Source organism: Pholis gunnellus, assembly GCF_910591455.1.
Source record: "Pholis gunnellus genome assembly, chromosome: 22".
Taxonomy (NCBI): Eukaryota; Metazoa; Chordata; class Actinopteri; order Perciformes; family Pholidae; genus Pholis; species Pholis gunnellus.
Window position 1 is genome coordinate 13525619 of NC_136549.1, and position 12620 is coordinate 13538238.

General features: G+C 40.5%; 2 protein-coding genes across 3 annotated transcripts; one reads left to right on the forward strand and one right to left on the reverse strand.

Annotated features, from left to right (window-relative positions):
* Nucleotides 1–1387: 1387 nt before the first annotated feature.
* On the forward strand, nt 1388–3245 carry guca1aa (guanylate cyclase activator 1Aa; the record flags this gene model as incomplete). The annotated part of the gene is made up of 4 exons (XM_079183605.1): nt 1388–1585; nt 2593–2742; nt 2843–2936; nt 3118–3245. The coding sequence occupies 4 exons, from the start codon at nt 1388–1390 to the stop codon at nt 3243–3245; spliced, it is 570 nt and encodes a 189-aa protein (XP_079039731.1).
* A 1223-nt stretch (nt 3246–4468) lies between these two features.
* On the reverse strand, nt 4469–11858 carry orc5 (origin recognition complex, subunit 5). 2 transcript variants are annotated; one of them, XM_079183520.1, is made up of 14 exons: nt 11576–11858; nt 10898–10990; nt 9773–9958; nt 9389–9463; nt 8581–8692; nt 8099–8229; nt 7887–7935; nt 6700–6790; nt 6534–6589; nt 6173–6285; nt 5989–6036; nt 5788–5898; nt 4907–5019; nt 4469–4716 (listed from the first exon to the last, which is right to left on the reverse strand). In XM_079183520.1, the coding sequence occupies exons 1-14, from the start codon at nt 11687–11689 to the stop codon at nt 4671–4673; spliced, it is 1338 nt and encodes a 445-aa protein (XP_079039646.1). In that variant the 5' UTR covers nt 11690–11858; the 3' UTR covers nt 4469–4670. The 2 variants fall into 2 exon arrangements, with proteins under 2 accessions (XP_079039646.1, XP_079039647.1); XM_079183521.1 differs by lacking the exon at nt 9773–9958.
* Between the last annotated feature and the right edge of the window lie 762 nt (nt 11859–12620).

Genomic DNA, 12620 nt, shown 5'->3' on the forward strand with positions numbered 1-12620 from the left:
GTGAGGTACAATGGTGAACAAACCCTGTTGCTGCCATTCATCACTCTTATCTCTGATAATAATATCTGATATGACTGTTAATGCAAATATGTTTGTAATGCAAACTAGAGTCAAATATGTGTGTATTTTCCATATCACATTGTTGCACTACAGCAGAGGAAGTTTCTTTTTATTCAAATGTTTTTTTTTTACATCTGTGCCTGTCTGAAGCATACACCACATTTCATTTTGGCCAAACCTTTTGTGGTATTGATAAATGGAATGAGCCACTCTGGCTGCACCTGTGGAGATGTTGCTTCCCGTGGGGGTTTTTTCCTGTGATTATCTGAAACGTATACTTCTGCTTTGCAAGTTGTATTGCCGGAATGAAACCCTAACGCTCGTCCTGTGAATGTATTCAAGAGGCAACTGATATGAGAAATGAAAAAAAAGAAAAGTGAAATGTTGCTTTAAAATGTTCCACGGCTGCATTTACTAATGACGTTTTTATTTTTACTTTTGTATTGATTCACATGTTTTAATTTTTTGCATATTTAGACCTCAGTTTAAGCACTAACATATAAATATGTTGTTTTTATGTGACTTATAACACAAGTTGCAAGTCGTACAAAACGCACTGTTGAACATGAACGACACTTGTAGCTGCTGAATACCACTAATACAAGATTTATTTAGTATTTCCCTGGTTTCTTGTATCAACTCTGAGATTGAAAAGCTTTATGCATGTTTTTAATATTAATTTCACTTTTCACTTTCACTTTGTTACTGTACCAATCAGCCACGGCTCATCTTCTTAGTTTTAAACTGTGGTGTCCAAATAAAAGTCTCTACGAAACAGTTTTGCAATCTCTCTTTTTTTATTTACAGAATGAAACAAGTAGAGCAGCAACTAAATGTTTTTATTTATTAATAGTTAATCTGCTGAGGTGTTTTTATGGTGTGCATAGCTTTACAGCTGCACCACTCAGAGGTGAGTCATCGGTTCAGATGCATGACTGTGATGGATGTCCTGTGTCTCCACGTGAGGGATGAGAGCTGCATTGTGTTTGTCAGCGGTTCTCACGCTAAACGTGGACGGAGATGAAATAGTCAACCTGCCCTTTTAAAAGAGGCGATTATGCTGATGATCTGCATGTTCTCCTGGATTACAAGGCAGTGATTAAACCCAAGGTGGACACAGAGGGGAGGGCACCGCCTCATCCCCCGAAAACACAGACGGCTACAAAAGGCCTCCGCCAGCTGCTCCTCTCACCCTGAGACCCGTTGTTGTGTGACTGTGAAAACGGATAACCTCCGCTTCACAGTAGACCACTTGGGCTGAGCGGTCTCTGCACCAGCTGCAAAATAAAAAAAACATCCAGCTATTTCCCTCAGGTGTCAGGAAGAAATGGGTAACTCGACAGGAAGCACCGTGGACGACCTGCAGGCGGTGGAGATGCACCTCTGGTACAAGAAGTTCATGACCGAGTGCCCCTCGGGTCAGCTCACCCTGCACGAGTTCAAGCAGTTCTTCGGGCTGCGAGGGCTGGACCTGGAGGCCAACGCCTACATAGAGCAGATGTTCCGCACCTTTGACATGAACAAGGTAAGATGCTGCGATTTTTTCTTAACCTACAAAGTTGAATTCAGGAGGGCTTATACTTTGACTGCAGAGAGATTCACTTTTTATTATTTCTTATTATTCGACCGTAAAGAGAGAAAGTCAATCATAACAAACACAATCAGCAGCGTACGAATGTAAATACCTTTTTGACCGAGAAGAAGAAGAAAAACTTAAATGTTTACTTCTCAAATTATTTTTGTTGACATTCCTTTTTAATTAGTATAGTAGGTCAATCAATACCTCCAAAGAGGCCTTAAAGGCCTTAAAGAGACAGGCGCTAACATAGAGCGTTTTAGACAGTGTGAATACAGGTATATTCAGACAGACAGTATGAGAAAAATAAAGGTTTTATTTGAGCAATAAAGCATCTAAACAAGTTTTACAAGAAACCTAAAACACAAAAATAAACCTGAAAATGAGCATGACATGTCCACTTTAAATGATTACTTTATAATCACAATGAGGCAAATTATTTATCGACTAATCCGTTAATCAAGCAATTGTTTTTGCTCTAAGACAAAAACACTCAAGATCCGCCCCTTGACTTTTGAACAGTTTGTTAAGGCTAGACCTAAAGTTAGGTCAAGAGCAGGAAAGTTCCTAAAAACGTCCTCACAAAGCAGTGACCTTCCAGCAACAAGGCCTTCAGATCGGTTTAATTTAGTGTCTCTGAGAAGCTATATTTAGTCCTTCCCCCTTCAGCTCACAAAGGGCAGTGGCAATCTCTCTGCATGATTTAAACTGAGAGATTATCTGTGAGACAACTGCTTTGATGCCAAGATTGTTGTTCAAACAGACCCTGGATCTAATCCTCCGTCATGGCATGCTTTATGTCACACAGATATCTTTTTATGGATGGGCGGGGGGGCTGATTTATCACTTTGAATAGTTTAATAATAAGCAGACGGTCATGCATGATAGTTTATTGACGTTTGACCAGTAACTGCAGGGTGCACACCAGGCCTCATCTGCCCGCTTGTTTTCTGCAGGACGGCTACATCGACTTCATGGAGTATGTGGCGGCTCTCAGCCTGGTGATGCGGGGAAAGATGGAGCACAAGCTGCGCTGGTATTTCAAACTTTATGATGTAGACGGCAACGGCTGCATCGATCGACACGAGCTCCTCAACATCATAAAGGTGCAGTCAGTGACACTGGATTTTATTTATTATTTTACAGCAAGTCTTGCAGCTTCAACATGGGCACATTGATTTTTTTCCTCCACTCTGTTCCCTGCAGGCCATCCGTGCGATCAATGGGAATGAAAGTCAGGAAACATCCGCTGAGGATTTCACTAACCGCGTGTTTGACAGGATTGACATAAATGGAGACGGTGAGTGTGTTCTGGCACTAGTTAGATTGAGGAAGTAATTAATCACAGATTGACATTTATCAGCTGCAGTGCTGTCTTGAGTCAGGAAACACAGATGAGCAATAACCATCCTTGAACCTTTCTTACAAAATTCTTTTGCACATATTTAATGTCTTTAAAAACAATCTTCCCCGTCCGACAGGCGAGCTCTCCTTGGATGAGTTTGTGGCCGGTGCGCGCAGTGATGAAGACTTCATGGAGGTGATGATAAAGAGTCTGGACCTCACCCACATCATGACGATGATCCACAACAGGAGGCACAGCGTTTAGTCCCACTACCTCATCCTCCTTGATGGTTTAACACGAAGGCCTCAGTGCATCATGGCCTCTGGTGAAGAGGTCATTTACAGACTGAGATTTCTATTAAGATCGACTATAATTCCAGTGTGCTGCAGACACCGACGTGTCCTATGTCTCATCTCTAATACAGGGACACGTGTGCACTTTAAATGCAGCCAACCTTTGAGCGATGATCCCTCATCGGTCCACGAGGGATAAAAGAGGGAGATAATGGAGCAGAGTGGATATAATATGCACTCAATGCTTTCCAAATCTTTTCTTTCTTTCCAGCGTCTGAGCCCCTCTGCATCGAAATACTTAAATCTCTTTTTTCCCGTTCTTGTCTGACTCTGAAGTGTGTTTTAACATCTTTATGCTAATTTGATTAAGTCAAAGGCTGTAAAATACAGGAACAGGTAAAAGTGTTTTACGAGTGCGCAGATTCTCAAATGTTTACCGTTAAAATAAAATGTTTTTAACCTTTTTTAAAGTTTTAAATAAAGTTCAAAATTAAGGTTTGTTTTTTTTGTTTCATTGACTGAATGTTTTGCTGCTCTAAATACAGATTTTAATTACTTTTGTTATGTTCGTTAGTGTGTCGTAAGCCATTTATCAAATGTTTATATACTCCCTATAAATACTAAATAGTGGGTGTTAAAGTATCAACCTGAGGACGGCATGTTACATCTTAATAACCAGATTAGCATGATCTAAAAGAAATCTGCAACAATTCTTTCAATTTTCCAAAAGGTTGCAACACTGGTCTAGTTTGTAAAGGCTGTGGCTAAAGGAGGACGGGTAAACGTATTGTTTTTACACAATACATCTTCATAAAAGCTTGTTTATCGTCTCCATTACAGTTTCAGTATCCTATGACTTCCCTATTCATCCTCATACAGCAAAGTAAACAAAGGTGACGCATCACGGAACCAAATCCTCCCTTTGAGCAAGGACGATGATTCACCCTCATGGTGCCACGGTCGCTCTGTGTCAGATAAAAAAATGCTAAAACCTGCATCATATTCATCTTTTCTCCTCCCTTTATTTTCAGCAGGATGAACCAGATTATGAACTGGTTTCTTGTGTTAAAAGAGGGAAAACTCTGGATGTTTCCTTTGAATACTCAACAAACTTAACAGAGGCTTTTAACAACAAAAAATATAAATATGAAGCGAAATTGCCAATATGACATTTATTTTATACAAATGCAAATATCTAACATGGACAGTCATAGGAGACGAGAACAAAGAAGCTCATGTATCAGCCACAAGGGGGCAGCGACATAATTGGATTAACAGTCCTGTAGATATTTCCCGACAATAGTCTGAGCTCTTCCTTTGGCTCGTCTTTAAATGTATAAATCCCTCTTTTGTCTCGACGTCTCTGGCCGTCTTCTCTCTTGTACTCTCAGCAGGTTCACAGGAAGTCATAAAGGTAATTGACAATTTCAAAATTCACCGTCCTGGAAGATAAATCACACAAAACACATCCTCTGAAAACTATAAAAAGCTTGATTTACTTGAATTATTCTGCTTTCAGTCTCGTCTCTCGTGTATTAACATGCGCGCGCACGCACACACACACACACACACACACACACACACACACACACACACACACACACACACACACACACACACACACACACACACCTGGAGATGGCGCAGATGAAGTCCATGGAAACGGCACATTTGTACTTTGGGGCATCGAGCTGGTCGTCATGACTGACCTGAGTCAACAGCTGTAAGGTCACCAGGGAGGAGATCTAAATGGAGAATGGAGGGGAAACATGAAGTGGCTCTCTGCTCCACTTCTTTCAGCACAGCTTCTCCTCACTTTGATGCAGAGGCACTAAATGATCGAGATACGGGTCGAGCCTAATTTCCTAAAACCATTTCATGCTCGTGGCCATAAATAGATCGGCATTTGGCCGCGGTTCCCGAAACTCATGACCATATGGGTAGAAAACTCTCATCTGAGACACTGTGGTCATTAGGCTTGATTTAACATGAAATAATGTGTTATTTGCACCTAGAAATGAGAAAAAAACTCATTTAAAATCCTCTGATCATTATAGTGTTCATTCGCTTATCTTGCACATGGGGGAAAAAAGCGTGAAATTAAATAAGTTTCTTTAGAGACCCATGAGACTTCCTACAGCTAACTTCGGGAGTCACAATCATAGAGAAAGATTACAAGCACTGGACTAAATAAAGGGCTAAATTAAACCACCATAGAGCTCAGTTTAACGAGTCTAGTCTTCACAGACTGTCCTCATCATGAGGAATTTAAACTGTCAGAGAGACTCTCTAGCTGTAAAAAAGAACCAGTTTAAAACAACATGTACAAACAAAAGTGATAAAGTGTCAAACAAAGTTCTGTCAAAGGAATCTGAGGAGCCTCTTCTAGGTTGTTTTTTTGCCAGTTAACTGTATCTGTGCACCGTTATCTGAATGTTTAGTGAAGTAGGGAACAACATTATGTAAATGTGAAGGGACTAAATGTGACTGAAGCAGCCAACCGACCAACTGACCTGGGAGAAGATGCTGGCAGTGGGGGCGACTCTGCTGTCCACCACACTGTAGAAGATGGCGAGCAGGCGGTCCAGAGGGAACGGCTTCGGCCCCAGAAGATGGTTACTTGTCTAGCAAATACATTGAGAGAATATATTGGTACTATATAAACAGGCTGAATCTGAAACTTGAGCTTAAATGTGACCAGTTAAGATGATTACCTTTTCATTTTTCTTTAAGAAGTTTGTTTTTTTAATTTTACCGTGGTGCTGTTGGGAGGAAACAGAGGGACACAAATAAAAAGACTTTTATTTGTACGAATCACAAAATATCAAATTGCCTTATAGGGGCTTCACAATCTGTACAACATGCAACATTCTCTATCCTTAAAGAACAATATTTTACCTTTAGAAAGAAGCGCTTATCCGTGCGGGCCGGGTTGTAGGACGCCAGATAGGCAGCAATCAACAGGAACTTGGAGTAATAAGGCAGCTCAACATGAGTGTGAGCAGATAAACCTGAGGGGGAATAAATGCAATGAGTCTGCAAAACTAAACATACTTTCACACAGTACATCAGATGTTCAGTGCAACCTAAGATCTGGATTATTTTCAGCGCGATGCATTGATGTGCTGTTAAGAAAATCAAAACATTTCACATGAATCCAGGGTGTCGCTGCACCCCGGCAACGATTTTTCCAGTTTAACATCTGCTCTGCAGTCGCGTGACGTCATTAAGTGCAACAGTGCTCAGTGTGTGTTAGTACCTCTAATGGCTCCATTCTCCTTCTCCTCCATCTGCTGCATCTGCTCCCACTGAAGGCTGAAACACAATGATGAAAATTACCCACAGCATCGGTTCACCGGAAGGCGGCAAAACAAGCAGAATCGCTAAGATGAGTCGTTACGTCAACAGTGACGCGGTTCACAGACCTGGACACTTCTCGCAGGTAAACGGTCTGCATGGCTTTCTTCAAATGAGGCTCCATGTTTCTCCACAGCTTGTGTGTGTCGGTCTCTTTCACTGAAGACACAAAACAGAGCAGCATTGGTGTAAAAAGCCACATTTACTGCAAAGAAAGAGACGTAATCAGAAAGGCGAGGAAAAACAATGAATCAAATAATAAGGTGTTAATGCGAAAGGTGTCGAGGCGAAAGATCCAGATATTTTTGTCACACAAGACCCAGAAGGGGGAACAAAACAGAGCCACAAGAGGAGCGATTCTTCACCTTGAGCTTTACACTGTAGCTGACGTGCACCTCCTAAAACATGCAACTATAACACAGGGCTGCACCAACTTCCTTTTCCTACACTTAAAGCTTCTACCGAGGTTTTCCAATGAGTCGTCCTATTTCATGACATCATCACCCTAAGAAAAGAATAGCTTGTTTTTGTGGTTGCATAAATGTAATTTATGTTGCCGTTGGATTGCTGCTAGATTGCACCGATTGATAAGTGTAAGCGTCTCCTTTTGTGCGCGGCGAGCAGGACAGCAAACTGCAGAGAAAATGTTGTTTTTGAAAGAGGAAGCATCAACAAATATGGATTGAAGAACACGTTGTGCATTGTGGAAATAATTACCTCCATCTTCTTTTTCAATACATTTTGACTTTTGTATTTGACAACGCTGTCTGGAGTTATTGGAAATGTCTGGATCACACAATCCTAACGCAGTCACCACTGGAATCTCAACTCTACAAATAGTGTATCTGCAACTGTGCAGAAGTAGCGGGTTTAAAAAAAGAACGAATAGACAAGACAAAAAGAGATGTGCGGCATTTGAATGTCGATTTAGAATTTGAGTGTCAACATTATGAACGAAGCTTCGAACTGTTCGGTACGGCCCTAACACGGTGGCGACGGAAACACAAGAACCAAATATGTTGCTATATGTCTGTGTGTGTGCACGGTGATAATATGTCAATGTTTACAGCTTGTTCTGCTTCCCCCCAGGGTGGTGCAGCTTTGAAGAAATAAATATGGAAAAGTTCAATAGCTTAAGTGGCATCGACGTGATAGAAAAGATCCCTCAAATGAACACAAACAAAAAGGGTAAAATAAGGTATCTTTAAATATTGATCAGCTGTCAGATGAATGAATACACCTCTTTACGCGTTACCTTTTCCTTCTGCTAACGGCTGGCAGAACTTTGAAAAGTTGAGGGCAGCCTAGTGGAAAAGAGAAAATAAAGACATCAATGATGCGAGACTGAAAGAAAATCAAAACAATTAAAAATCTGTGTGTGTGTGTGTGTGTGTCTGTGTGTGTCTGTGTGTGTGTGTGTGTGTGTGTGTGTGTGTGTGTGTGTGTGTGTGTGTGTGTGTGTCTGACCAGGTGGCGCAGCTCTCTGAGGTCCCGACAGACGGAGTAAAAGACTCCCAGCAGGATGTTGATGTAGGACGAGTAAAACTCAGCAGAATATGAAGGATGTTTGTCCCGGGACAAAATCTGCTGCAGCTCACCTTCAAAGACGTGAACGGACAGAGACACACACACAAAACAAACCTCCGTCACTATACTATACAAAAAGATTATTATAATAAGAAATATGTCTTCTCACATATCAAGTACAATCATTCACTCCCTCTAAAATGCTGAATTCATACAGTGGTGTTTCTATAATGCAATGTTCCTCCACAGTCGCTGCCGTAAGTGTTGAGACAAACTCACAGGTACAAATCTCACATCTCACACTGCATCTGCCAAGCGTGTGTCACCATTATGCAGTGTGGTGGCAGTGTATTCATGACACTGGCTGATGTAGCATGTGTGTGTGTGGGTGTGTGTGTGTGTGTGTGTGTGAACAATTATACCTTTACTGTAGTCTGGGAAATGGAGCAGAAGGGGCTCGAAACAGCCGGTGTTCGGTCTGAACTTGTCCCAGACGATTTCAGTGAGAAGGATGACGGTAACGTTGTCCTCAACCTGAGGAGGACACATAAATAGAAACACATATATATAAATATGTAGTAGAAACATATATAAACATGTAACAGCGGTTTTGTATAACAAGTGGATTCTCCATGGCTACAGGTATTGCTACCAATTTAATTAACGGGTTTTATATATTTATATCTAACGTTCTGTGTATTTTATTTTGTGCTCGATGGATAAGTGGAAAACAACGTTGTTTAAGCATTTGATGCTTTTCTCTAGTTTTTTTAATAGTATCTAATTGAATAAAATACATATTTAATATTAATATAATTTGACATTGGTTATTGCACATTGTGCTTTAGGGCCGAGTGAAAGAATAATCAACAGATTTAATTAAGCTGATCTTAATGTTGGTCTTTTAGTCCAAAAAATAAATGATCACTTTAAAACTGAATGACTAAATGATTCAGTGATTAAAACAGCAACAAAGTAACGACTAAATGTCAAAAAACGTTATCTTATTATAGCAAAGATCCAAAAAGGTGAAGCCAGAGATGTTTATACCAAACTTTCTCACGAATGAAACTGTATGAACAAGCTACAAAGTACAGACAATAACTGAAAAGGTGATACAGTATATACACGTATCATTTCGACTCGTTTTAGTGCGACTTATATTCCTCATGTTACCTAAAAAATGACCTGAAATAAAAAAAACACAAAGCGCTCGCTGCTCTTCCTCACCAGTTCCTGAAGACGCAGCAGAGCAGGGAGGAGATTGGCATCGGCGTCTCTCAGAAGCTCGGCTTTTTCCATCACCTGAAAAATACATATACGTGTACATTTGAGCTTATTTTGCAACATCCATATTCAATAAACTAGAGGTTGTGAATGGCGGTTTTTAATCACGGCACATTAGTGTTTTATATGATGTGAGCTCACTTTTAAAATCACACGAATTCTCTCAAAGCTAACGCATCTGGAGCTTCGTTTAGCATCTATCTGCACACGTTATCACTACTAATCATATCATCGTACAAACACTTAAGTGACAAACCCAAAGAATAAATAATATGACGCGTCACGGATTACATTTTGCGGTTTGGGCGTAAAGTGCACGACACTCACTATGTATCGCGTCTGCTTGGCGGGAGACTGGGAGCACTGCTGCCTGTAGACGCGTACGAAGTCGGACAGGGAGGGACTGCGGGGGAGCAGCGAGGCAGCGTCGCCGCCAAATAAGGACAGCAGGACTTGTTCAAACAGCAGCGCAACAGAAACGCATTCGACACAGCTGACTGTGGCGTGAGGCAGCTGCAGAGAGGAGGAGGAGGAGGAGGAAGGAGGAAAGACAATCAATTTCATATCTTCACATTGTGTTGGTTCTCTCCTTTGAGTTTTGCTGCAAACTGAGCAATTACAACCTGTCATTGATGAAATATTGAAATTGCTTCTCTGCTGTAATTTGGTGTTTCATTAGAGCAGCGGCAATTGGACCACTTAATCTATTGAAAAACAACTTAATTGGCACCATCATTTCAGCCATTTTTTAAACCAAAAATGCCAAAATCTTTGCTGATTCCAGCTTCTCAAATGAAAAAACGTCATGATTTTTTTTGGGTCTTATTTAGTAAACTAAACATCTCATCGTTTTGGACTGTTGATTGGTCAAAAGAAGCAGTTTAAAGACCTCCGAGCTGCTATTTTTTTACATTTTAAAGAAAATAATCTGCAGATTAATGGACAATGAAGCAGTTAGTTGCAGCCTTAATTGGTTATTTTGTTGTCTACATTGTGAAAACTGTTTGATGAGGACAAACAGCATGTTTGAGAAGATGTAAAGAGGCGATGCATTCAGCATTCTAACTGCAGTCGGCAAGAAAGACACATTACACATTCTCCCTGAGGGGTAAAAGCTCAAAGTGTGGGTGCAAAGGGTGGGAAGGAATCTAAATCAAACACCTCGTGATTCTGTCCATACATTTTGAATCAAGAAGGGAAACACACGCCTACGCACTCAAAGATTTGTGTGCTCTGAGAAATGAGATTTTTCTGAAATACAATAAAATGTGTTGCGGGAACTGAATTCTTCAGCACTTTCAATTAAATGTAATATTACCAATTTCTTTCAGCAGTCTGGAGGAGGCTTGCACTATTGTTGCAGCGTCTGTTTAAGGTTTACACAGCATCAGCTCAAACCTGATTAACGCCGTTCATCCCCAGAGTTCCCTGAACTTTAATATCTCTTCTCACCTCAAGTTCCTTCAGCAAAATATGCATCACGTGACTCTTCCCTGAGGACCGATGACCGTAGATGAAGACTGACGGGTAGCTGTACTGGTGTGGCTGAAAGAACAAGATTCAGTACATTTGTACTCAATAGAATTGTGACATTTCATTATGATCAATAACAAACAAGTTCTCCCAGTTTATTCTCATACAAAGAACACAAATGTATCTAAATATGTATTTCTCATCAAAGAACCAAGAGATGTGTCCGATTAAAAGCACACAAGTTATTGTTCTGAACTGTTGATTCACAACACTGATCAGAAAGAAATGTAGCAGAAAGATTTTAAAGGTAAAGTATTTTTACTGTACATTGTGTAGTTTGTATATTCCTGTATTCAATGTGTGTGTGGGAGTACACTCACCGTTTTAGCCTGAAAAAAAGTTTTATATTGGATTTAAACCTAATCTTTATTATTATTGTACTCAAATGTATATTTGTCTGAAATAGTTTTTAAACACTAAGCACTTTGAGCTGCAGTGTGTGTGCATAAAAGGTGCTTTATTATTAATAATACCACCATTAAACATGACTATCAAGCTGCGCTTGTACTTTCTGTAAACCTTAACAGACAATACTTCATATCTGTGTAAACTAACCTAAAGCACCATGCTAAGTGAAGCTAAGCTAACGTTCCGTACCTGCCCCATGAGCGACAGCAGCATGCCCGCCTGGAGCTCTCTGCAGGGCAGCTGCTCTGAGAGCCTCTGCAGCCTCTCCTCCTCATATCCTGGATGGTGCAACAGCGCTGACATCCCGATCTTCGCAAAAACAAGGAATATTGTCGGAAGTTGTTCACTGTGAACACGACAGGACACTGTGGAAGCACATAATGATCAAATGTGGGTCAAACTTAAAACGCGGTGAAAAGCTAAAAGTTAAAATGTTGAAAACGCAAATAAACAGTCGAGCACACTCGCAAGAGTTTCGCGCGCGCCTTCGGATTACGTCAAATGACGGCTTCCGTTTCCTAGCCAATCACAAATCACACAAAGGATCATGGGTAATGGAGTTTATGGCTCTAAAACTCGGTATTTGTGAAATAAAGGGACAGAAGATGCTTTTATATACTTTAAGTCTTTAATTTAGTAAAGTGTCATATTATCTCATAATTCCATAACAGCTAGATAGATAGTGTGATGTGATGATACAGCTTCAGAATAGCCCCAATAGGAGATGTTGACATTTAAAACATTATAATTAAGCAAGTGCTTTGCTTTATTTTATTTATCGTGCATAAAACTGGAGATAATATTAATACAGGTCTCACATGATAAAATATATTTGAACCTATATGTTGCAGGGTATGCTAAGCCTAAAACTGCATAAATGTATACGCAACATCTGGAAATACTGTTGTATTGTTGTTTTTTAATTTGTGCATTTGTCCATACCTCGCTCATACAATTGGGGTATAAATGTGATGATAGGAGCATTACATGTATTAGCTGCTGTACACTGTGGTTGTTCTCTACTGTGTCTGTTTAAGATTTCGCGCGTGTTACTGGAATAATGCGTCAGACTGGGATTAAGGGATGTGGGCTGGCCCTGCGATAGCCAAGGCTATCCTCCTCCTCCACCTCCTCTAATTCACTACAGGATCTCAGCTGCGGTTGTTGGTCTGCCGGCGTCGAGCACAGACGCACCATTTCAGCGAGATCTCACTCAGTGAATCACAGAGCTGAA

Coding starts and splice junctions, on each gene's coding strand:
- orc5 (XM_079183520.1), bottom strand. CDS start 11,689: ATGTCAGCGCTGTTGCACCATCCAGGATATGAGGAGGAGAGGCTGCAG. Junction 9,959..10,897: donor TTTTGCTGAAGGAACTTGAG/GTGAGAAGAGAT, acceptor TCCTCTCTGCAG/CTGCCTCACGCCACAGTCAG. Junction 6,037..6,172: donor ATAAGCGCTTCTTTCTAAAG/GTAAAATATTGT, acceptor TCCTCCCAACAG/CACCACGGTAAAATTAAAAA.